Below are 24,472 nucleotides of genomic sequence, written 5' to 3' on the forward strand. Positions count from 1 at the left end.
GTGCTGGCTCAGATTTATCATCAACACTAGGAAGCACCTCGTACCTGTTGCTAAGACATAGGGAGCCAGCTGCACGGCCTGCTCCCTCTTAGGAGAGGCAGCCCGTGCAGGCTCAGATTTATCATCAACACTAGGAAGCACCTCGTACCTGTTGCTAAGACATAGGGAGCCAGCCGCACGGCTTGCTCCCTCTTAGGAGTGGCAGCCCGTGCTGGCTCAGATTTATCATCAACACTAGGAAGCACCTCGTACCTGTTGCTAAGACATAGGGAGCCAGCCGCACGGCCTGCTCCCTCTTTCGCCTTCCGGCCAGTGACAAACGAAAAGAAGACTCTCTGCCACCCACTCAGGGGTGAGGTCGGACCGGTCAGAGGTTGCGTATCAGAAGCCGCAGCGACGTCCGGGCCACGAGGGGATTCCAGTGGCACCAAATGTGTCGCAGGTCTTGTCACTGGCGCCCCGACGTCGCCGAAATAAAAAAGTGTGAAATCTTATGGGACTTAACTTTTAAGGTCATCAGTCCCTAAGCTTACACACTACTTAACCTAAATTATCCTAAGGACAAACGCACACACCCATGCCCGATGGAGAACTCGAACCTCCGCCGGGACCAGCCGCACAGTGCAGGACTGCAGCGCCTGAGACCGCTCGGCTAATCCCGCGCGGCGACGTCACCGCAACTTTGAGCCTTAGCTAGAAGCTTGTCGACGGTAGCCAACGCATCTTCGAGCTGTTTACGGACAGCAGCCAACTCTCCTTGTGTCCGCTCACAACAAGCACAGTCCCTAGCCACATCCTATTAGGTGTAAAATGGATATAAGATCTCTAATAACGCTACTGAATTTGAAAATATACAAAAGGAGAAGAAAGTAACACTAAAAGTTGGTGTGCAGATTTCGCACTGTTGTCTGAGACCGCAAGCTATTAAACAGAAATAAATTTATTTACACAGAAAATTTACACTCGGAAGCCGCCCTAAACAAGGATATTCACAAGACTTACGCAACAACAGAAACTACGATTAATTTTCTAACCACTAGTCTACACAGTAAAATACACACGTATGGTTCACTTCACAACAGAAGCACGTGAACAAAAAAACAAAGACTACATCAATCTACAGTTTATCACACAAGTTCTGCTGCTGCTCTGTTCCGTGTCCTCTCGGCTCGGCAGCTGTCGCTACACCTGCATCCATTCATGTCCATTGTGCATTCCGACAGACGTGGGCAATTCCAGCAGGACAATGGGACATCCCCACACGTCCAGAATTACTACATAGTTGCTCCGGAAACATGCTTCATATTTTAAACACTTCCGATGGCCACCAGCCTCCCCAGACATGAACATTATTGAGCATATCTGGGATGCCTTGCAACTTGCTGTTCAGAAGAGATCTTCACCCCCTCGTACTCTTACGGATTTATGGAGAGCCCTGCAGGACTCATGGTGTCAGTTCACTACAGCGTTACATCAGACATTAGTCAAGTCCATGCCACGTCCCGTTGCGACACTTCTGTGTGCCCGCGAGGGCCTTACACGATATTGGGCAGGTGTACCAGTTCTTTGGCTATTCAGTGTTTATTTGTTTATTCGTGCACGTTGTGTGTTAAAGAAGGAAGGTGGAGTAATGATCATACTTGAGAATCTGTTGCTATAGTCAGGACGGGCATGGATGTGGACTTCTGCAAGGTGCAGACATCTTGATGAGCTATCATGATAGGGTAATACTCATTCCTAACAGGCCACCCTGATTTTGATTTAGTCTGATTTCCTAAGCAATTTTTGGCCATTGTCTTGAGGCTTCCTTCAACAACGGTAATTTCCCATTATCTTCTACTACCTTGTTTAATTGGAGGTATTTTCGCGTCTCTACAGATACCATTACAGACGCGAATTTATCTTTCTCATCGAAACTTACTGGGAGTTGAGAGGTGTTTGCCGGACCGGGACCCAAAACCGGGACGTTGGCTTTCGTGGGGAAAGGTTTTGTAGGACACTCGGTTGCCAGGAAGTATCAAATCAGGGTTCACTCATCCGCGGAATGAAATATTCGTTTTGTTCATTGTTTGAAGTCTCACTGTGCTCAAAGCAGAACGTCACCTGTATAATCACAGTTTTCATATGCTCCTGCATAGACCACCCAACTTGCGAACTTCATGTTAAAAACATAGACGCAGTAAAATGCAATGCAGAATTAAGGAAATGCTGGTCGCAGTAAAGAAGGCGAAAGAAATTTCAATAATGAGAAACAATGATCTATAAAAGTGCGGCAGTAAGAGTGACTAGGAATTTTGGAAATTGTACTCTGTTCACTCTTCAGCAGATTGTTCAGTCGATACAAGTTACGATATCGATTACTTCTCACTGAGGCTCAGCTCACGATGAAGGACGACCGGTTCAATTGCGTGATTACACATGTGAGTCACCAGTTTGTCTTCATAGGCCTCAGTAATGGAAAAGTGAAGCGAGGTTTGTTATGAAAGAACCATCTTCTATTGAGAAATAAATGATAAAAACAGGATTCTACTTACACAACAAATAATTCCTACGCGGATACTTTCAGAACACGTCTGCCACGAATGGAATGCAATTCTCGCCTCTACACAAAGCAGGTATACGGCACAGCGGAATTCAACGTTTACTACGCATTGAGTCAAGTATTTCAAAACCCAAGGAATTCCGTAGCAGACGTTGAGAATGATGAAACGAAAGATAAGCTCATGGTGTGACGGAATATGTTTATTGTTGACGGGGAAGATTTGTACTCGGAATGTGGTGCAACTATTAGCCCAAAACATGATACAATTTTCATCTCCGGAAATACTGTGCCTGGGAGCGCATGTATCCTTCGGTGTGTGTGTATGTGTGTGTGTGTGTGTGTGTGTGTGTGTGTGTGATAGATACATAGATTTGTAGACAGACAGAGAGAGAAAAAGAGAGAAAGGGAGATAGGTGAACTCTCATTCTGTTAATTATTTCGCAAGTTGTGGCATTGTCGCAAAAAATTATTACGTGTTAAATGTCGGTCACTTATCATGCCCTGCGAATCAGGGAAACGACACGGATCTTCACAGCTAATAAGCTTCTGAGACGACTTCGTTGCTTTTTTATAACATTTTTTTTTAAATTTAATAATAATCGGCAGCCTACAGAATGGTTGCCCTTGCCATTTATGGTGTGAACTGCATAACAACTAGAGTACTACATTAAACAAAAGAACTTGGTTAATACATTTCGAGGGATTATGATCTGCTCGCTTTTTTTCAGTGTAAACAAAATAATAGCAACAGAGTCCTTAAAGGTACGTTTTTAGGCACCAGAACAATGATCACACGGTTAAGGGAATCAGAACTTTAGTCTCATGTAGACAATGTTCCTACGAGGATTTATCACTAAACACTGGTTCTTGAAACTTTGTAAGTAAGCTTCCGTGAGATAATTGACGTCTATCTTCAACCGTGGGCCACATGTGTTTTTCAGCATTTCGGCGTCGCTCTCCTAAAGGCCACACAAACACCCTTCTTTGTATACGCTCAACGTAACTTGTCAGTTCTTCGTTGTACGTGTCTCATACACTTGATCAACATTCGAGGCTGGGTCGTACCAGTGTTTTGGAAGCAGTCTCTTTTATAGGATGCTTCCATTTTCCTAGTATCGTATCAGTGAAAAAGAATTTGCGACCTGTTTTACTTACGACAGATCATTTCATGTTTCATAACTTTAAAAACAACTTACTATTCTTTGGTCCACTTTGCAATCTTATACAGTTCTCATTGAACAGTCAAGCAAGTTTTTTCCGCAAAGAACTTGAATGTAGACGACTTCATCATCGGAAAAAAGCGTAGTTCCATCAATACCAGCCTTCCAAGTTCTCTTGCTCGTCCCCTCCGGACAAACACTTTTGGAAACAATCCACCTGTGGTATAGATAAATCATTTCTCCCAGAAGTTCCAGTTCTTCAAGTTATGCAAGAGAATTTTCACGAAGTTTGGAAGTTAATAGAGGTACAGGGTGAAGTGAGGCAGTGAGAGCGGGATATTAGTCATGACTGTATAGCTCAGCCCGCGAAAGACTAAGGTCCGAGTTTCAAGTTCCAGTCCGGTACAAAGTTTTAATCAGCCAGGACGTTTCAAATTAGAACGCACGCACCGATACAGAGAGAAATTCATTACGATATCGGTAAAATGAGATTTATTCAGGTATATATTACTTATCTGCATTATTCATCTATAGTGTATATAGGAAGAAGATATTGAAAGATTACATTTTCCTAGTTATTTCGGCACAGGGGCTGTCCGAACACCAAACACAAAAACCGTAAATGAGTGTTGTATGATAGGAACAAAAGAATGTATTTTTGGTTTAAAATTTAGCGTTCGAGAAAAATCGGAAAGATTAACAGTCTGAAAGTGGTGTTGTAGTCAGTTCACGTGCTATTGGACACAGCATCTCCGAGGTAGCGAAGAAGTGGGGATTTTCCCTTACGACCGTTTCACGAGTGCCGCGTGAATATCAGGAAACCGGTAAATCATCTAATCTCCGACATCGCTGCGGCCGGAAAAAGATCCTGCAAGAACGAGACCAACGACGACTGAGTAGAATCATTCAACGTGACGGAAGTGCAACCCTTCCACAAATTTCTGCAGATTTCAATGCTGGGCAGTCAACAATTGTCAGCGTGTGAACAGTTCAACGAAACAACATCGATACGGGCTTTCGGAGACGAAGGCCCACTCATGTACCCTTGATGACTGCACGACACAAAGCTTTACACCTCGCCTGCGCCCGTCAACAGCGACACTGGACTGTTGATGAGTGGAAATATGCTGCCTGGTAAGACGAGTCTCGTTTAAAATTGCACTGTGCGTATATACGTGTACGTGTATGGAGACAACTTCATGAATCCATAGACCCTGTCTGTCAGCAACGGGTGTTCAAGTTGGTGGAGTCTCTGTAATGGTGAGGGTCATGTGCAGTTGGATTGATATGGGACCCCGGATACGTCTAGGTACAACTCCGACAGGTGACACATACATAAGCATCCTGTCTGATCACCTGCATCCATTCGTGTCCATTGTGCAGTCTGGCGGACTTGGCCAATTTCAGCAGGACAATGGGACACCGAACACGTTGGTAATGGCTACAGAGTGGCTCCAGGAACACTCGTCCGAGTTTAAACACTTTCGCTGACCACCAAACTCCCCAGATATGAACATATCTGGGATGCATTGCAACGTGCTGTTCAGAAGAGATCTCCACCGCCTCCCTGCAGGATTCATGCTGTCAGTTCCCTCCACCACTGCTTCAGATGTTAGTCGAGTCCATGCCACGACGTGTTGCGGCACTTCTGCGTGCTCGGGGGGGGGGGGGGGGGGGGCGTCATGTTATTAGGCAGGTGTACCAGTTTCTTTGGCTCTTCAGTGTAAATACCGCATAGAAAACGGCCATTATGCGCTGAGGAAGGAAACCCTCCCCATTAGCTAGCTGATGTCTTCTAGTTGACAACACCATGTGCTTCTTTCTCTCGATTACAAGAAAAGTTCCATAAACTGCAGTGAATAATTCACAATAACAGAACAGAGTATTAAAATGCTAAATATATATTTTCTGTTATGACTGGCTTGCGTGCCGAGGTATTTCTCAAGAGCAGGAATTATTTAATGCAACAAGAATCTGAAAGCGACTTAGTTCTGGGTTATGCGACAGTTGCAAGATTCTGAAAATGATCAACAAAAATTGTGCGCAAATTAAGTTTTATTACATGCGAGTTCGAAAGAATTTACGTATGAGCTGATACTGATTTTATTGTCTCGTTATGTGGTTGATACCTTAGCAGGTACCCGCGGACTAGGTCTAGTGTTTTGGACATGAAATATGTATGACTTGAATTCAGGGTTCGGACAGAGTCGGTGCATAGGCCTCGAATAAAAAACATCATTAATAGCGCCCGAACAATTCAGGTTAAAAGCATCACCCTTGTTCTGCCAACGACCTTGTCAAAAGATGACCAATGAGCGGAGAAAGTTTCAATGTACCCTCTTGTCCTTGGGAAGGTAGACTGCTCCTAAAAGGTGGAAGAATCAGAAATGATCAACAGTATGAGGTTGCAAAAGGCAATGGAAACCATTGCATTTAAGACACATTAACTGTTTTCACACCATGTATTCCCTGGAAATGAAAAAGTGCCATGATGATCCCTCCCTTGGCAAAAACTCCGGAATAGCCCCCCCATTCGGATCTCTAGGAAGGGACTTCCAAGAGGAAGATGACTATGAGAAAAAGTCTGGATAACCAAAACAACTTGACATTCTAAAGAGTTACAGCGATGCTCGTAAGAAGTTTGAATGTGGTAGGGAAGCTTCAAAATCTGGAAAGAGAAATGCAGAAATTCATTCTAGATATAGTGCGTGGTCAGATTAATATAGGTTAGTATCAACAACAGCAGGAAATGGTATAACAGGAGTACAATTGGTTAAGAATAGGAAGATAAGGCAGGAAGCGTGCTATTGTGAACAATTTAGTGACAGGGTTGTTATCAGAATCTACAGAAAACCCACAACAAGAATAGTTCACGTGTGCACGTAAACGCGTCCGCAGCTTGTGGTCTTGCGGTAGCGACCTCGTTTCCTGCGCACGGGGTTTCGGATTCGATTCCCGGCGGGTCAGGGAATTTCTCTGGTTTTTGATGAGTGGGTGTTGTGTGTTCTTCATCATCATTGACTCACAAGTCGCCGAAGTGGCATCAACTAAAAAAAGGTGTCGCAATACGGAGGCCGAATTTCCCCGCGTGGGGCCTCCCGACCAACAATACCATACGATAATTTATACATGTCAACGTCACGAATAGAAGATGAATAGATAGAGGAAGTGTATGAGGACATTGAACGAGTAGTACACTATGTAATGGAAGATGATAGTCTGAGATGAAATTAAAAGCAAGAGTGAGAAAATTGGGAATTCCATTGTTAAACGCAGAAGAGAGCATGGATGGGTGGAAAGCATACGTTGAAGGCCTCTATGAAGGGGAAGACTGGTCTGATGACGTAACAGAACAAGAAGTGGGTGTCTTTCGGAAAAGGCTCATCCAGGCACTTCCGAAGGTAACAAAGGGAAATAAGTGCGTGAAGTATAACACTATCAGCTTAACGACTCGTTCCTCCAGGTTGCTGACAAGAATAACATTTAGAAGAATGGGGAATAATTTGATGACGAACAATTTGACTTTAGGGAAAGTGAAACTACCATAGCAGTAGCTCTGACTTTGCAACTGATAATGAAGTAAGAATTAACAAACATCAAGACACGTTCATTGGTTCTGTCGACTTAGGAAAAGCGTTCGACAGTGGGAAAATGTACTGATGTTCGAAGGTCTCAGAAAAATTAGGAGTAAATCGTACAGACAGACGGGTAATATGCAATATGTACAAGAAAGAAGATGGAACAATAAGAGTGGAAGACCAAGAATGAAGTGCTCAGATCAGGAAGGGTGTGAGACAGGAATGTAGTCTTTTGCCGCTAGCGTTCACTGGGTACTCCACTGAAACAATGACGAAGTAAGAAATAGTTCAAGAGAGGGATTAAAATTCAAGGTGGACAGGCATCAATGATAAGAATTCCTGATGAAATTGCTATCCCTCTTTTGTTTAGTCATCAGTCTTCCGACTGCTTTGATGCGGCCCGCTACGAATTCCTCTCCTGTGCCAACCTCTTCATTTCAGAGTAGCACTTGCAACCTACGTCCTCAATTATGTACTCCAATCTCTGTCTTCCTCTACAGTTTTTGCCCTCTACAGTTTCCTCTAGTACCACGGAAGTCATTACCTCATGTCTTAACAGATGTCCTATCATCATGTCCTATCTCTTTATCAGTGTTTTCCAGATATTCCTTTCCTCTCCAATTCGTCGCAGAACCTCCTCATTCCTTACCTTATCAGTCCACCTAATTTTCAACATTCTTCTGTAGCACCACACCTCAAATGCTTCGATTCTCTTCTGTTCCGGTTTTCCCACAGTCCATGTTTCACTACCATACAATGCTGTACTCCAGACGTACATTCTCAGAAATTTCTTTCTTCGTCAGATTAAGGCCTATGTTTGATACTAGTAGACTTCTCCTGTTCAGGAATGACCTTTTTTGCCAGTGATAGTCTGCCTTTGATGTCCTGCTTGCTGCGTCCGTCTCTGGTTATTTAGCTGCCTAGTAGAATTCCTTAACTTCATCTACTTCGTGACCGTCAATCCTGATGTTAAGTTTCTCGCTGTTCTCATTTCTGCTACTTCTCATTACTTTCGCACTGGATAGATTGAACAGTCTTATGAGTGTAGAATATTGACTAGGATTAAACCGACGGGATACGAAAGTAATGAGGAGGAGCAGAAATGCGAATAGTGGTGAAATTATCATTAAAATTGTTGGCTAAGAAATTTTGCTGTCCTGGAAGCAAAACAACGTGTGACGATAGAAACAAATTGGATATAAAAAAGAGACAAGCACAGACAAAGAGGGAATTCCTAGCCAAATGAAGTCTACTTGTGTTAAACATCGGTCTAAATTTGAAGAAAAAGTTTCTGACAATTTTGGTTTCGAGCACAACGTTGTATGAACTCTGCTAAAATCATAAAAGAAGAGAAGCGAAGCGTTTAACACGTGGTGCTACAGGAAGATGTTGAAAATTGGGTGGACCGGTAAGATAAGAAATGAGGAGGTTCTCCTCTCTCTGTGAGAAGAGGAACATTTGGAACACACTCTCAAGAATAAGATTCAGGATAATAGGACATCGTGTTAAGGGATCAGGGAATAACTACCATTATAGTTGTAGAGGGTAAAAACTGCAGGGGAAAACAGAGATGGCCGAGAGGTGTGGCCGAGTGGTTCTAGGCGCTTCAGTCTGGAACCGCGCGACTGCTATGGTTGCAGGTTCGAATCCTGCCTCGGACATGGATATGTGTGATGTCCTTAGGGTAGTTAGGTTTAAGTAGTTCTAAGCTCTAGGGGACTGATGACCTCAGATGTCAAGTCCCATAGTGCTCAGAGCCATTTGAACCATTTTTTTGAAAACAGAGATTGGAAAGTATCCAATAATTAACTGAGGACGTGTGATGCAAGCGCCTCAGCTCTGGTGGGAGCTGAAGTAAAGTACACCACGTCAACTACAGAAAGTAAAATCGTGGGAATCGTAAATCCAGCGGATACACAGGCCATGCACGATCTGGCCAATGTTCCTGATAGGCATCTGTTAACAGTGCTCTTACCTCAACACTGAAATGTGAAGAGGGTCTGTCGTCCTAAAGGCCCCACACTAGAGCGATATATCGCTGTAAATTGCAGCAGCGATACCGCCTACAATCGGTTGCTCAGTTTGATCCCGCTATACGCGAACAGTTCACCAAGCAATTTCGAACACCGTTTTGTCGTGAAGTTGTGCTATGCATGCCATGTTTAGTAGAGTGATAGATGATCTACGTATACAGGAAAGTACTAGTTAAAAATGACGTCGAAATTTATTAAGTTTCTTTTGGAATTCTTGCACCTGTATATTATGTTGCAGAATACATTACACGTACGGCAGTCAAACCTAATCTGCAGAATATTTTAACTGTTAGCAAATACTCATGGACCGGGCAGATATTAAGGCACTAATGTATGGGGAAGACAGACTTGGAAAGGATAGTGGGAGGAATGGATTGTAGGAGAAGTCCTCTGATGAAGAACATTGACCGACTGTCACTGTGCAACGGCTACATCAAACCAACAAAGCTGACGAGACTAGATGAGGGCAGAGTATACTAAAGGATTGCTGCTGCTAACCACTCTCCTAACTGATGACATACAAAGAAAAGAAACACCCTAAGAACTACTGAAATTACTATCCAGTAAGTGGCAGACCCTTCAAATCACAACATTTAAGGAGAAAATTTACGTCTACTGTATAACATGAAACGATTTTTCCTTTTCGATTTACCCTTTGTAGTCTTAGTTTCCTTCCTTTATAAGGCTGCCAAAATGAGTTTTTATTTCCCGCCATGTGCTGCTGTGTCAAGAAAGGCCTATGTTCCAAGAACAAGTCCCTTGATATTTATCAACCTTGAGATACATTACGTTTGCAATATATTTTGCTAAGAAGCTGTATCACTCCGAATTTTTGTCTTTGTTTTCGACTAACTTTGCAGGGGATGTAATGCAACACTATAACAAAACAGAGCACGGTTTCGGAATGGAATCACAGTGAGATCACGCGAGAGGAAGCTCCTTGTTTTACGAAAGAATGATTGCGTAATTAACTGAATGTGAGAAAAGATTTTTCATGAATGTGTACAAAATTATTGCTAGGAGTGAGGGGATACTGCAGTGTAACAACGATTCCGCGTCTCGGTTAAACCTAGCAAAACCAGACGTGGGATTTGACACATGTATTGTTGTAACGTGTGTCATCACACATGCGCATAAAGAAAGAAAAGTGACAACATTTATTTTGAATCTATATGTAGATTGTCTCTACAGAGTGATCTGTAGAGTAGCCGAATGTCTACATTGCGGTGGAAGGTGACGCACTAAAGGTTTGAGAATCCCACGAAGCCTATGTTGTGATAATAATTATAATTCTTGTTATGGTGCGTATGTTAACGTGCATCGCATTTTCAACCATTTTGATGCGTCATGATTCAAAACAGATGATAGGTATCGTTAGGTTCAATATTTCGTATGACATCTTGCCGTACTTTGTTGTTCTGCATCTACATGGATATTCTGCAAATCGCATTTAAGTGCCTTGCAGAGGGTTCATCGAACCATCCATAAATACACTCCTGGAAATGGAAAAAAGAACACATTGACACCGGTGTGTCAGACCCACCATACTTGCTCCGGACACTGCGAGAGGGCTGTACAAGCAATGATCACACGCACGGCACAGCGGACACACCAGGAACCGCGGTGTTGGCCGTCGAATGGCGCTAGCTGCGCAGCATTTGTGCACCGCCGCCGTCAGTGTCAGCCAGTTTGCCGTGGCATACGGAGCTCCATCGCAGTCTTTAACACTGGTAGCATGCCGCGACAACGTGGACGTGAACCGTATGTGCAGTTGACGGACTTTGAGCGAGGGCGTATAGTGGGCATGCGGGAGGCCGGGTGGACGTACCGCCGAATTGCTCAACACGTGGGGCGTGAGGTCTCCACAGTACATCGATGTTGTCGCCAGCGGTCGGCGGAAGGTGCACGTGCCCGTCGACCTGGGACCGGACCGCAGCGACGCACGGATACACGCCAAGACCGTAGAATCCTACGCAGTGCCGTAGGGGACCGCACCGCCACTTCCCAGCAAATTAGGGACACTGTTGCTCCTGGGGTATCGGCGAGGACCATTCGCAACCGTCTCCATGAAGCTGGGCTACGGTCCCGCACACCGTTAGGCCGTCTTCCGCTCACGCCCCAACATCGTGCAGCCCGCCCCCAGTGGTGTCGCGACAGGCGTGAATGGAGGGACGAATGGAGACGTGTCGTCTTCAGCGATGAGAGTCGCTTCTGCCTTGGTGCCAATGATGGTCGTATGCGTGTTTGGCGCCGTGCAGGTGAGCGCCACAATCAGGACTGCATACGACCGAGGCACACAGGGCCAACACCCGGCATCATGGTGTGGGGAGCGATCTCCTACACTGGCCGTACACCTCTGGTGATCGTCGAGGGGACACTGAATAGTGCACGGTACATCCAAACCGTCATCGAACCCATCGTTCTACCATTCCTCGACCGGCAAGGGAACTTGCTGTTCCAACAGGACAATGCACGTCCGCATGTATCCCGTGCCACCCAACGTGCTCTAGAAGGTGTAAGTCAACTACCCTGGCCAGCAAGATCTCCGGATCTGTCCCCCATTGAGCATGTTTGGGACTGGATGAAGCGTCGTCTCACGCGGTCTGCACGTCCAGCACGAACGCTGGTCCAACTGAGGCGCCAGGTGGAAAAGGCATGGTAAGCCGTTCCACAGGACTACATCCAGCATCTCTACGATCGTCTCCATGGGAGAATAGCAGCCTGCATTGCTGCGAAAGGTGGATATACACTGTACTAGTGCCGACATTGTGCATGCTCTGTTGCCTGTGTCTATGTGCCTGTGGTTCTGTCAGTGTGATCATGTGATGTATCTGACCCCAGGAATGTGTCAATAAATTTTCCCCTTCCTGGGACAATGAATTCACGGTGTTCTTATTTCAATTTCCAGGAGTGTATGATTTACTCCATAAACTTGATTTACTGAATTTTCAGTGAGGCAGTTAGTCTTATGAACCAATTTAATAGTTTTTAGATCAGTGTAACTTGGTACTAGTTTAACACTATAAATAACCGCCAGCACGAGATACGACATGCCTGGTGCTCTGTGGTACAGCAACCCGCCACACTGCGCTAACTTGTTATTTTCTCTCTTTAAGGTGCTTTAGTTTGAGGCTGTTAGAGGTGTGTTTCTCGAAAACGCCAACTCCTCGTTGTTTCCTTTTACAGATTTGTACATGTACTGAAAGTAGACCTTACGGCTTCGCAATATTTTTAATCTGTTTTCTGACTTTCTATGCAGCCCGCTACGTCTTCTTCCTCTGTTGCAACCTCATCATCTCAGGGCCGCACACCAGCCGACCTTTACTAGTTTTTATAAAGTTTCTACGCTCTACGGCTCCCTCCAGTACCACGAAAGTTACTCCCTGTTACCTTATTCCTTTCCTCGTCGATTCTGCCGAGAACCTTAATCACGACCGGCTTGTGTGTGGTAAAGGACGCTGCTTCTTTCCTCTCATATGTATTTCCCGAATGATATATTTGCTCTTACCGGTAACTTTTTAGAAAGCGAACAATGACGGGTTAGATTGACGAAAATTATTACCGAAACAAAGACTGTATGGTTTATTAACGAAATTGTTATTGATTTAAAAATACTGAAGAAATCCCATTTTTATCAACGTCCCATATGCCATCAATACAACATTAATCATTTCCCGCAGTCGTTGCCTGAGCAAAACGGATAAATCGGCAGTAGCAGGTCGTGCATAGACACGAGGGAACCACCAAATTCGTTTCTCTGGCACTGATGGTTTGGCAAACTCTAATCATTACTACGCTAGGCTATAACGAGAAGCCACAGAAACGCAAAAGCACGAAAACCAGTTTAACAGAAAAGGAGAAGGATTTAAATTAGGTACGTTGTGGGCTCTAGCGCTAAATAAAATAAGCAGCTTTAACTCTTCTCCACTCCAAGTCCATAGAGACTGTGCGATCTTTGACAGGAACAGAAGTTGTGTGGATGCATATTAACTGTTCGGCTTGCTGAACTTCTTTGTGTCTGTAACTGTTTCTGGGTCGGTAAAACCTCGGATGTCTCCAACACTGGATGACGATATGTTAGGCGGAGAACTATACCTTGGACCAAAGGGTAATGCCGATAAAACAAATATGAAGAATACGAGCATTGTTCTCTTTTTGCGGTTTATACGTACCTGAATTATGTGAAAATTTTGAATCTGTGTTATAAACATAGTTTTCGGCACGTGACTGCGTTCTGTTCATTAATTATACTTGTGGTGGTCGGTAAAACCTCGTATGTCTCCAACACTGGATGACGATACGTTAGGCGGAGAACTATACCTTGGACCAAAGGGTAATGCCGATAAAACAAATATGAAGAATACGAGCATTGTTCTCTTTTTGCGGTTTATACGTACCTGAATTATGTGAAAATTTTGAATCTGTGTTATAAACATAGTTTTCGGCACGTGACTGCGTTCTGTTCATTAATTATACTTGTGGGTTACTGACGAAGATATTCACGCTCCGGCAGAGCTTTTTATTTGACTCAACTAAAGTAAATACATGCGATCACTTCGCGTTTCTGGAAGTGAGCTGTAGTGCTTCCGTGAGAGATGAAGGGATGGCGGCTGTTGCTATGTCTTCAAGTAGCAGAAATGACACATTGAGCTGTATTTGTAGGCCCTATTTTATTTGCAATCGACTTCGGTGTTACGTTACACCATCTTCAAGCCCCTCTATGATACCAGATGATCATGTGGATACCGAGTAATCATCACTGAACACGTCACAGAGGTACAACAAATCGCTGTCCTCTAGACCGAAACTTCTTTCATGATTTTGGTGTTAACGACGCCGACACATCAACTTGAGTCGATTGAAATTAAATACAATCTATAAATTTAGCTGCAACTGTCATCCATACTAAATGATGAGCTGTATTGTCTTTATTTCTCTTTGATGCATATGGAACATGAAAGTGAAAAGTAAGGGAGACCGGATCTAGTTGACACAATTTTGGTTTTTGATTTTTATAGCCGGACGCAGTGGCCGAGAGGTTCTGGGAGTTTCAGTCCAGCACCGGGCGACTGCTGCGGTCGCAGGTTCGAATCCTGCCTCGGGCATGGATGTGTGTGATGTCCTTAGGTTAGTTAGGTTTAAGTAGTTCTAAGTTCTAGGGGACTAATGACCACAGCAGTTGAGTCCCATAGTGCTCAGAGCCATTTGAACCATTTTATCCATATGGGCGAGTTGGCATAAATCGATGTGCGTAGTGATACTTAGGCGGAACACAGCAATTTTCGGGGATAAACATTTTGTCGAAACTTGGAGTAGCTTCCTTTTCAAAGAATAAACTGTTTAGAGAAAAGTTCATTGTGAATTAATAATACTCGAAGAAAATTAAATTTTGCTTAAATGAATAAATTACCTTATGAACTTAAATATGTGAACAAACTATGAATTCTTCATAAAAAATAGATCCTGAATATTATCATACCTACATTATACTACATTATTAGAATTAGCCCAGTCTTTTAAATCAACCTCAAATGTAGCAGTGCGCGCTTGTTTATTTGAAAAGATGGGTTCCATTTCCGCACAATTTTACTTTGGTAGTATCCAACTGAATGATTCTCGTCTGGCCATTTGCAGTGGACACGCGAATACCGTTGCCGTAGATTTCGACAATCTCCCAAGTATGCTGACGAGGATGGTGCTTCACAAAAACAGCCATTTTTATAGAATTCAGGTTGACGGAAGCTTTAGAGATAGCCAGGGTTCGTTGTTGGTCTCGTCCGTTGTGAACTTTTGCCATCTTTTTGAGGTTCTCCAGCGATCGTGGGAACTGACGAGTTAGAATCCTCGCTATCGTCTCGCCGGCAGACTGCGGCACAAATATATTCACCATGGGGAGGGGAGGTTTTTCAGTCTCTGAACTTGCCAAACGCAACGCATGTATTGACCATTATGTCAAAACTCAAAAGATAACGTAATTGGGGCCTAGTTTCGGCGTAGCTAACGTCTGACACACCGTCATCACATTCTGTAGAAGAAAATTCAAATTGACGTTATCTGAGAAGTTTAAGAATTTTTAACATCGTGCAGCCCTGTCAGCAACTGAGATAATTAAACATATAACAAGTCAGCCTCAGTTGCAAATAGAAACCAGACTTTACCTAGGTTTCAGCCAAAATAATTTGGCTTTCTGAAGACTGACACTAAACTATTGAAGTTTATTAAAAGTTGCGAAGATTTAATGAACTCCATGAGAAAAAAAGCTTGAAGCCGGAAAATGAATCTCCCAATAGATCTTTGATTTATTGATACCTAAATTTGGCAATAGAGGACAACCGTATTAGGTTTAACATTTTTTGGAAAAATTCCTATTCCGATTATATCATCCAAGCCGACGCTACACACCCCCAAGCCCACAAAATGGCCTTCTTCCATTCTTGCATACACTGAGCGCTCGCCATTCCTCTTTCAGCAGACGCAATGGAGAACGAGTTATAAACCCTAGAAGTTATCGCCTATAATAATGGATATAAACCAGAAATTGTGAGACAGCTCTTTAACAAGAAAGCAGGTAGAAAAAATGCGACCTCATGTGCACTTGGTGTCGCACCAGAGGATAACTCCTCTAGCTTCATTTCTACTCCCTTCATAGGCAAAGCATTTTATAAAATAGGACGACTCTTAAAGAGCCACGGCTTTAAGATTGCATATTCTACGTATAACAGCCTCAAAAAGAACTTGGTCCACTCGTTAAAGGATACTAATGACGAATTATCTCGTTCTGGGGTGTACAAAATCAACTGTAGTGATTGTCCGAGTTGCTACATCGGCCAGACAGGGAGAGCCCTCTCAGCTAGGTATAAACAACATGTACTCACGAAAAGTGGTGGTGGCACGAGTGGCTCGCCTTTTGCCGAGCACCTTGTTCAACTGGCCCGTGCTCCCAACCCATCAAATAACACAGACCTATGAAATTGTGAGGTTAAAGGTACTAGGCTTGACATCCTTGAGGAGTTGCAAATCTTTAAACACCTGTTGCTTGGTAAAGAAAACCTACTTAATGATCACTTGCAACTTGGAAATAAGAACTTGGTAGAGCACTTGCCCGCGAAAGGCAAAGGTCCCGAGTTCGAGTCCCGGTCGGGCACACAGTTTTAATCTGCCAGGAAGTTTCATATCAGCGCACACTCCGCTGCAGAGTGAAAATCTCATTCTGGAAACTTTTTCGAAGGTTTTCAACCCTTGCTTCACCGGCCCTGATTTCACGTTTCATTTACAGTCGCCTACTCCTGGCTCCACTTTCTTTAGTCGAATAGTAATGTATTCAAAATTGAGGAATAATTTTGCGCGAGTAATAGGTAGTCGTTCTGACGGGCTCCGAATCCGTTTATAGGGTTCTCGTTCTCCTCAGAAGTAAGTTCGGTTACAGATTACGCAATTAAGTTTTAATCGTTACATTAATCCAATTCCTAACGTTAAGGTAGCTACTGTTTATGCATATATATACACTCCTGGAAATTGAAATAAGAACACCGTGAATTGATTGTCCCGGGAAGGGGAAACTTTATTGACACATTCCGGGGGTCAGATACATCACATGATCACACTGACAGAACCCCAGGCACATAGACACAGGCAACAGAGCATGCACAATGTCGGCACTAGTACAGTGTATATCCACCTTTCGCAGCAATGCAGGCTGCTATTCTCCCATGGAGACGATCGTAGAGATGCTGGATGTAGTCCTGTGGAACGGCTTGCCATGCCATTTCCACCTGGCGCCTCAGTTGGACCAGCGTTCGTGCTGGACGTGCAGACCGCGTGAGACGACGCTTCATCCAGTCCCAAACATGCTCAATGGGGGACAGATCCGGAGATCTTGCTGGCCAGGGTAGTTGACTTACACCTTCTAGAGCACGTTGGGTGGCACGGGATACATGCGGACGTGCATTGTCCTGTTGGAACAGCAAGTTCCCTTGCCGGTCGAGGAATGGTAGAACGATGGGTTCGATGACGGTTTGGATGTACCGTGCACTATTCAGTGTCCCCTCGACGATCACCAGAGGTGTACGGCCAGTGTAGGAGATCGCTCCCCACACCATGATGCCGGGTGTTGGCCCTGTGTGCCTCGGTCGTATGCAGTCCTGATTGTGGCGCTCACCTGCACGGCGCCAAACACGCATACGACCATCATTGGCACCAAGGCAGAAGCGACTCTCATCGCTGAGGACGACACGTCTCCATTCGTCCCTCCATTCACGCCTGTCGCGACACCACTGGAGGCGGGCTGCACGATGTTGGGGCGTTAGCGGAAGACGGCCTAACGGTGTGCGGGACCGTAGCCCAGCTTCATGGAGACGTTTGCGAATGGTCCTCGCCGATACCCTAGGAGCAACAGTGTCCCTAATTTGCTGGGAAGTGGCGGTGCGGTCCCCTACGGCACTGCGTAGGATCCTACGGTCTTGGCGTGCATCCGTGCGTCGCTGCGGTCCGGTCCCAGGTCGACGGGCACGTGCACCTTCCGCCGACCACTGGCGACAACATCGATGTACTGTGAAGACCTCACGCCCCACGTGTTGAGCAATTCGGCGGTACGTCCACCCGGCCTCCCGCATGCCCACTATACGCCCTCGCTCAAAGTCCGTCAACTGCACATACGGTTCACGTCCACGCTGTCGCGGGATGCTACCAGTGTTAAAGACTGCGATGGAGCTCCGTATGCCACGGCAAACTGGCTGACACTGACGGCGGCGGTGCACAAATGCTGCGCAGCTAGCGCCATTCGACGGCCAACACCGCGGTTCCTGGTGTGTCCGCTGTGCCGTGCGTGTGATCATTGCTTGTACAGCCCTCTCGCAGTGTCCGGAGCAAGTATGGTGGGTCTGACACGCCGGTGTCAATGTGTTCTTTTTTCCATTTCCAGGAGTGTAATTCCAGACAAACATGCGCATGACCGTCACCGGTGTTTGATACATAGCTGCTCGCTGCGATTAGTTCGGGCTCAGCTCTTTTCAGCTAATCAATGTAGATTTATGACTGGGTACTACCGTGGTATAGTTTTGTACTTGACATGGCCAAACTTTGGAGTGCAATAGTTTAGTGTCAATAGCTTCTGAAGAAGGTCAAATTATTTTCTCTGAAATCTAGGTAAAGATTGGTTTCTACTTACAACTGAGGCTGACGTGTTATATATTTTCTGAGAAGTTATTCCTTCTTCGACTTGTCAACGTTAGCCGTATCATCCTTCTTCACTGTGCATGGACTTTTCTTATTATTGGCCCTTTCAGCCGCGACTCTATCTTTGATAGGAATGTGTGCTAGAACAGCAGTAATCTCTCTCATCGGTTACGGCTGGATTGCTGTCGAGGTCCGGCTGCGGGGAAGGTGAATTTCTTCTGGGTTGTTGTGTACTTGTTCATTATTTTTTTCAGAAATTGTTTACTTTTTAATGAACAGTGATGCTGAGGTTAGTTGGCTTAGGTGTGGGGCGAAATTACATAGGTATACCAGCTGACCCCATGCCTAAGTAAGCCAGCTAGCCCCACAGCGATATCAAAAACTAAATGGATACTATACGTCTCACAAATGAGAAATGAAAGATAATGATACACGCAGGCAACCACAGTTAACCGCTCCTTCGAAAACTGCCATCAGTAGCACCTAAATTTTATCTACATGTCCGAAAGAACAGATACCACTTATTCCTTCGTGTCTGAAAGAACAAACACCAGGCATTCCCATAATTGATGTGCCTCAATGGGCAATGAGTCCACTACATTCAGTATGTCCGCCCTACGGCGAGACTCTCAAAGCAGCTTGGCGGGCTCGCACAGGGACTGCAGGTAGGTAACGCTAGGACGGAACGTGGGTCGGCTTTGAAGCCTGCAGAGATAGTTCGCGCAGTTGCAATAAACACTGCGTCCAGGTGGCGCAGTGGTTTACGCAGCTGCCTAGTAAGCGGGAGATCAGGTGTTTGAATCTGGCACAGATTTTCACTCGTGGTCGCTGATTCCGCATAGAGCCCAGATATAGCTGACATCCATAGTCCCTTCATTTCCTTTATCACTCACCCCTACCCCAACTTAAATTTATGGAAAAAGTTTATGACAAAAAAGTTACTTATCAGTCCGAGAAACATTGGAACAGAGATCCTTCGTTCGAGACGCTTCCATAGAGAGTGAAGTTACAGTGGGTGGTGCATCTTTGCATACCTTCCCCACTAACACGACGACAGCGCTCTCGCTTGGAATAGCTGTATGTCAACTAGTCCCTTATTCCACCTAACCCCAGTCTTCTCTATCGTAAGAGGGCAATCCCAAAAGTAAGGTCTCCTATTTTTTATAAGTACATAGACCAGTTTATTTGTACAATGGTTTACGTCAGTTTACAGCTTGAACATTTAGCTATTTTTCGACATAAGCACTATTTCTGTCGATGCATTTTTTTAGAGGCTGTGGCAGTTTTTGTATGCCCATGTCATACCTGCTCACCACCATGCTGTTCAGAAAGTTACAAACCTCTTCTTTCACCTCGTCGTCGGAGCTGAATCACTTTTCGGCCAAATGTTCTTTTAACAAAGGGACTGGTGATAGTCACTGGGCCCCACGTCATGACTACAGGGTGAGTGGGTGATTATGTTCCACTGAAAATGTTGTAGGAGAGCAACGGTTTGCCGAGCGATGTGTGTGCGAGGGTTGTCAGTGAGAATGTGTACGCCCTTGCTCAATATTCATCTTCTCCGGTTCTGAATTGCCCGTTTGAGTTTTTTCAGAGTCTCACAGTATCTGTCAGCGTTAATTGTGGTCCCAGCGATTCAGCTCCGACGACGAGGTGAAAGAAGAGGTTCATAACTTTCTGAACAGAGTGGCGGCGAGCTGGTATGACATGGGCATACAAAACCTGCCACAGCGTGTTCAATAATGTATCGACAGAAATGGTGATTATATCAAAAAATAGCTAAATGTTCAAGCTGTAAACTGATGTAAACCATTGTAGAAATAAACAGGTCTGTGTACTTATAAAAAAGTAGGAGACCTTCAAAAAATGGTTCAAATGGCTCTGAGCACTATGCGACTTAACATCTGTGGTCATCAGTCGCCTAGAACTTAGAACTAATTAAACCTAACTAAACTAAGGACATCACACACATCCATGCCCGAGGCAGGATTCGAACCTGCGACCGTAGCAGTCGCGCGGTTCCGTACTGAGCGCCTAGAACCGCGAGACCACCCCGGCCGGCTAGGAGACCTTACTTTCGGGATTACCCTCGTATCTGTTTCTGTTCCCGCTGTCGCCGTTTCCCTGTTGAGGTGGCTGACTCGTGCTTCCGTGCCTCAGGAGTGAGCTGTGGCCGCCATGCGTGCCCTGGCTGTGCTGAGTCTGCTGGCGGCGGTCTCCTCGCTGGGCCCGGCGCTCGCCCAGAAGGACGTCTACGACTTCGTCATCGTGGGAGGCGGGTCAGCCGGCTGCGCGCTGGCCTCTCGCCTCTCCGAGATCCCCGAGTGGTCGGTGCTGCTCATAGAGGCCGGCGGCGAGGAGAGCATCTTCAACCAGGTGGGCAGTTCAGTACATCACCACTCTGGTCCAGAGGCAGCAGTCGCTAATAATATCGCTTGGCGTTACTGTACCGCATGAGGTGTGATAAAAAAGTAACGGAAATTTTTGCTTTTGTTATAGAAGCACTATTTAATTATCAACGCCAACTTTTTTCCCCTTCAAAGTAATCGCCCACAGGCACATTGATCAGCTACAACTTTATGACTACCGACCTACGATCGATAAAAACCAGTGCAGGCTATAGCAGCGTCTGAATGACTGCGTAGACACGCGAACGGTGCATCTACACTACTGACCATTAAAATTGCTACACCACGAAGATGACGTGCTACACACGCGAAATTTAACCGACAGGAAGAAGATGCTGTAATATGCAAATGATTCTCTTTACAGAGCATTCATACAAGGTTGGCGCCGGTGGCGACACTTACAACGTGCTGACATGATGAATGTTTCCACCCAATTTCTCATACATAAACAGCAGTTGACCGGCGTTGCCTGGTGAAACGTTGTTGTGATGCCTCTTGTAAGGAGGAGAAATGCGTACCACCACGTTTCTAACTTCTATAAAGTTCGGATTGTGGCCTGTCGCGATTGCTGTTTATCGTATCGCGACATTGCTACCTGTTAGCAGAATATGGAATCGGTGGGTTCAGGAGGGTAATACGGAAAGCCGTGCTGGATGCCAACGGCCTCGTATCGCTAGCAGTCGAGATGACAGGCATCTTATCCGCATGGCTGTAACGGATCGCGCAGCCACGTCTCGATCCCTGAGTCAACAGATGGGGACGTTTGCAAGACAGTAACCATCTGCACGAACAGTTCGACGACGTTGGCAGCAGATTCGAAACCGGGTTTTCCGATTTTTAGCCACTTACCTCGTCCGTTGCGCTATCGGTGCTGTCGGCGAAAAGCATTTACCATGTGAGTACAGAAGAGGCAGTTGTAAAAGTTTCTTTCCTCGATTTTTGGAAAAGTTTGTGTTTGCGGACCCCATACCTGATTATGAAAAATGCTCATTTACAATTATCTATCGATCCCTCCAATTTTGAGTCGATTGCTCGTCATAACTTTTAGGGGTGATTTTCTCAAAATTGCGGGGGTGTTGACCCAAAATATCTTAGATTCCTTCGTTTTAGGTTGCACACAAGCGACCTGCCAAATTTGAGCCGAATCGGTTGGCCGTGTCTGAGGCCTTCCCCTTGTCACAGCCATTTTTGATCTCGCGTGCCGGTGTAGTGAGAGGGGAGAGTGATGTGGTGGGTGGTGGGTTGTTTGCTTGGTGCAGGTGCCGATGCTGGTGTCGTACACGATCCCGACGGCGTGGAACTGGGGCTACCGCACGGAGCGGTCGCCGGGCGCGTGCCTGGGGCTGCGAGACCAGCGCTGCACCTGGCCCCGGGGCAAGGTGCTGGGCGGCACCTCCGTCATCAACTACATGCTGTACACTCGCGGCTCGCGCAGGGACTACGACCTCTGGGAGGCGCTCGGCAACCCGGGCTGGGGCTACGGCCAGGTGCTGCACTACTTCAAAAAGGTAAACACACAACTGACTGTCGCGTCGCTGCGTAGCGTGGTTCATTTTGGGACCTGTTACGGGAACACTTCCATTTCAGCTACAGTACTTACTTGATCAGTTTTAGTAAATGACCTTGAAGACTTACACGGCACCGTGCCTGAATAAAACCTCACTATGTCCACCAGCCCCACATGGATCCAATCCTGTATCACCCCTCCTTACCAATATTGAGTATTTCCCTATGTACACAAGTGTTAAGGCTTTCGTGGCCACTTGTTGACAAACTGCCTGTTGCACAAACATTGCGTAAAGACGATTTTCAAACCGTCAAGGAGGATCAAAGAGTGTCTTAGATCGGCGGAGGAGAAAAGAGACCCACTTGCAATGTCGGGAATGTACCGTATACCATGCACATTCGGAAAAGTTTGTGTCGGAATGACTGGACGATCAATTAACACCAGCATCAAAGAGCATAAGCGACATTGCAGGTTGGGGCAGTTGGAGAAATCGACCGTGGCAGAGCACGCACTGAATGAGACCGACCTCGTAATGAAATTCGCGGACACGGAAGTTCTGGCTGTAGAGAAGCACTATCACAGGCGCTTGTTCAGAGAAGCTGTAGAAATACAAAAACACGCGAACAGTTTCAACAAGAAAGAGGAAATCCTTATGGTAAACGGATCCTGGCTTCCCGTACTGCAGCGAACGAGGAGAGCCGCACCGGAAATGACGGCGGAGAAGCCCTCGGACGTTGGCGCGCCAGGTACATATAGTCTGCGGCCGTGAACTCGGCTTCAGTTTACCACCGGCAATGGAGGGTGAAGTTTTGACAATGCCAGCCACTCGTGCTGGCGAAACGTCAGAAAAATCATTAGATGAACGTCGGCCGAAGAACCCGAGACAGAAGCCAATAGGCAGTTTGTCATTTCCCTATATCTTACACTATCCCCCCAAAACAGACTTCAACAGTCATTATTATTTACCCACTAATATCAAATACTGGTACGCTGTCGCATCTAAACCGACACCTCCCTCCCTTTCAGATAACACAACGCAGCATGTCATTCTCAATGGAAAGAAGTCTTCCGAAGTAAGAGTGATTTCAGATGTGCCGCAGGGGAGTGTCGTAGGACCGTTGCTATTCTCAATATATATAAATGACCTTGTGTGATAACATCAGAAGTTCACTGAGGCTTTTTGTGAAAGATGCTGTAGTATATCGAGAGGCTGTAACATTGGAAAATTGTACTGAAATGCAGGAGGACCTATAACGAATTGACGCATGGTGCAGGGAATGACAACTGAATCTCAATGTAGACAAGTGTAATGTGCTGCGAATACATAGAAAGAATGATCTTTTATCGTTTAGCTACAATATAGAAGGTCAGCAACTGGAAGCAGCTAATTCCATAAATTATCTGGGAGGAGGCGTTAGGAGTGATTTAAAATGGAATGGCCATATAAAATTAATCGTCAGTAAAGCAGATGCCAGACTGAGATTCACTGGAAGAATCCTAAGGAAATGCAATCCGAAAACAAAGGAAGTAGGTTACAGTACACTTGTTCGCTCACTGCTTGAATACTGCTCACCAGTGTGGGATCCGTACCAGATAGGGTTGATAGAAGAGATAGAGAAGATACAACGGAGAGCAGCACGCTTCGTTACAGGATCGCGAAAATTTACGGAGATGGTAGATAAACTCCAGTGGAAGACTCTGCAGGAGAGACACTCAGTAGCTCGGTACGAGCTTTTGTTGAAATTTCGAGAACATACCTTCACCGAGGAGTCAGGCAGTACATTGCTCCCTGATACGTGTATCTGGCGAAGAGACCATGAGGATACAATCAGAGAGATTAGAGTCCACACAGAGGTATACCAACAATCTTTCTTTCCGCGAACAATATGAGACTGGAAGAGAAGGGGGAACCGATAGAGGTACTCAAGGTACCCTCCGCGACACACCGTCAGGTGGCTTGCGGAGTATGGATGTAGATGTACAGGGTGACACACGGGGACGCACGGTTTTCAACTGCGTAGTACTGAGGGCGCGGTGGTGGTAGGTGGTCGTGGTGGGGATAGTTCTGAT

The 24,472-nt window shown here is 45.5% G+C and overlaps 1 protein-coding gene across 2 annotated transcripts in view; it reads left to right on the plus strand.

Annotated features, from left to right (window-relative positions):
- The window catches only part of LOC126284470 (glucose dehydrogenase [FAD, quinone]-like), a 527,859-nt gene that overhangs the window by 236,286 nt on the left and 267,101 nt on the right, over positions 1 to 24,472 (plus strand). For both annotated transcript variants that reach the window (XM_049983422.1, XM_049983423.1), the window contains exons 2-3: positions 20,648 to 20,863; positions 22,155 to 22,403. In XM_049983422.1, the coding sequence (XP_049839379.1) occupies positions 20,666 to 20,863; positions 22,155 to 22,403 (447 nt within the window). In that variant the 5' untranslated portion in view covers positions 20,648 to 20,665. The remainder of the gene's footprint in view (positions 1 to 20,647; positions 20,864 to 22,154; positions 22,404 to 24,472) is intronic.

This window comes from Schistocerca gregaria, chromosome 8 (genome assembly GCF_023897955.1).
Source record: "Schistocerca gregaria isolate iqSchGreg1 chromosome 8, iqSchGreg1.2, whole genome shotgun sequence".
In the NCBI taxonomy this organism is placed as follows: Eukaryota; Metazoa; Arthropoda; class Insecta; order Orthoptera; family Acrididae; genus Schistocerca; species Schistocerca gregaria.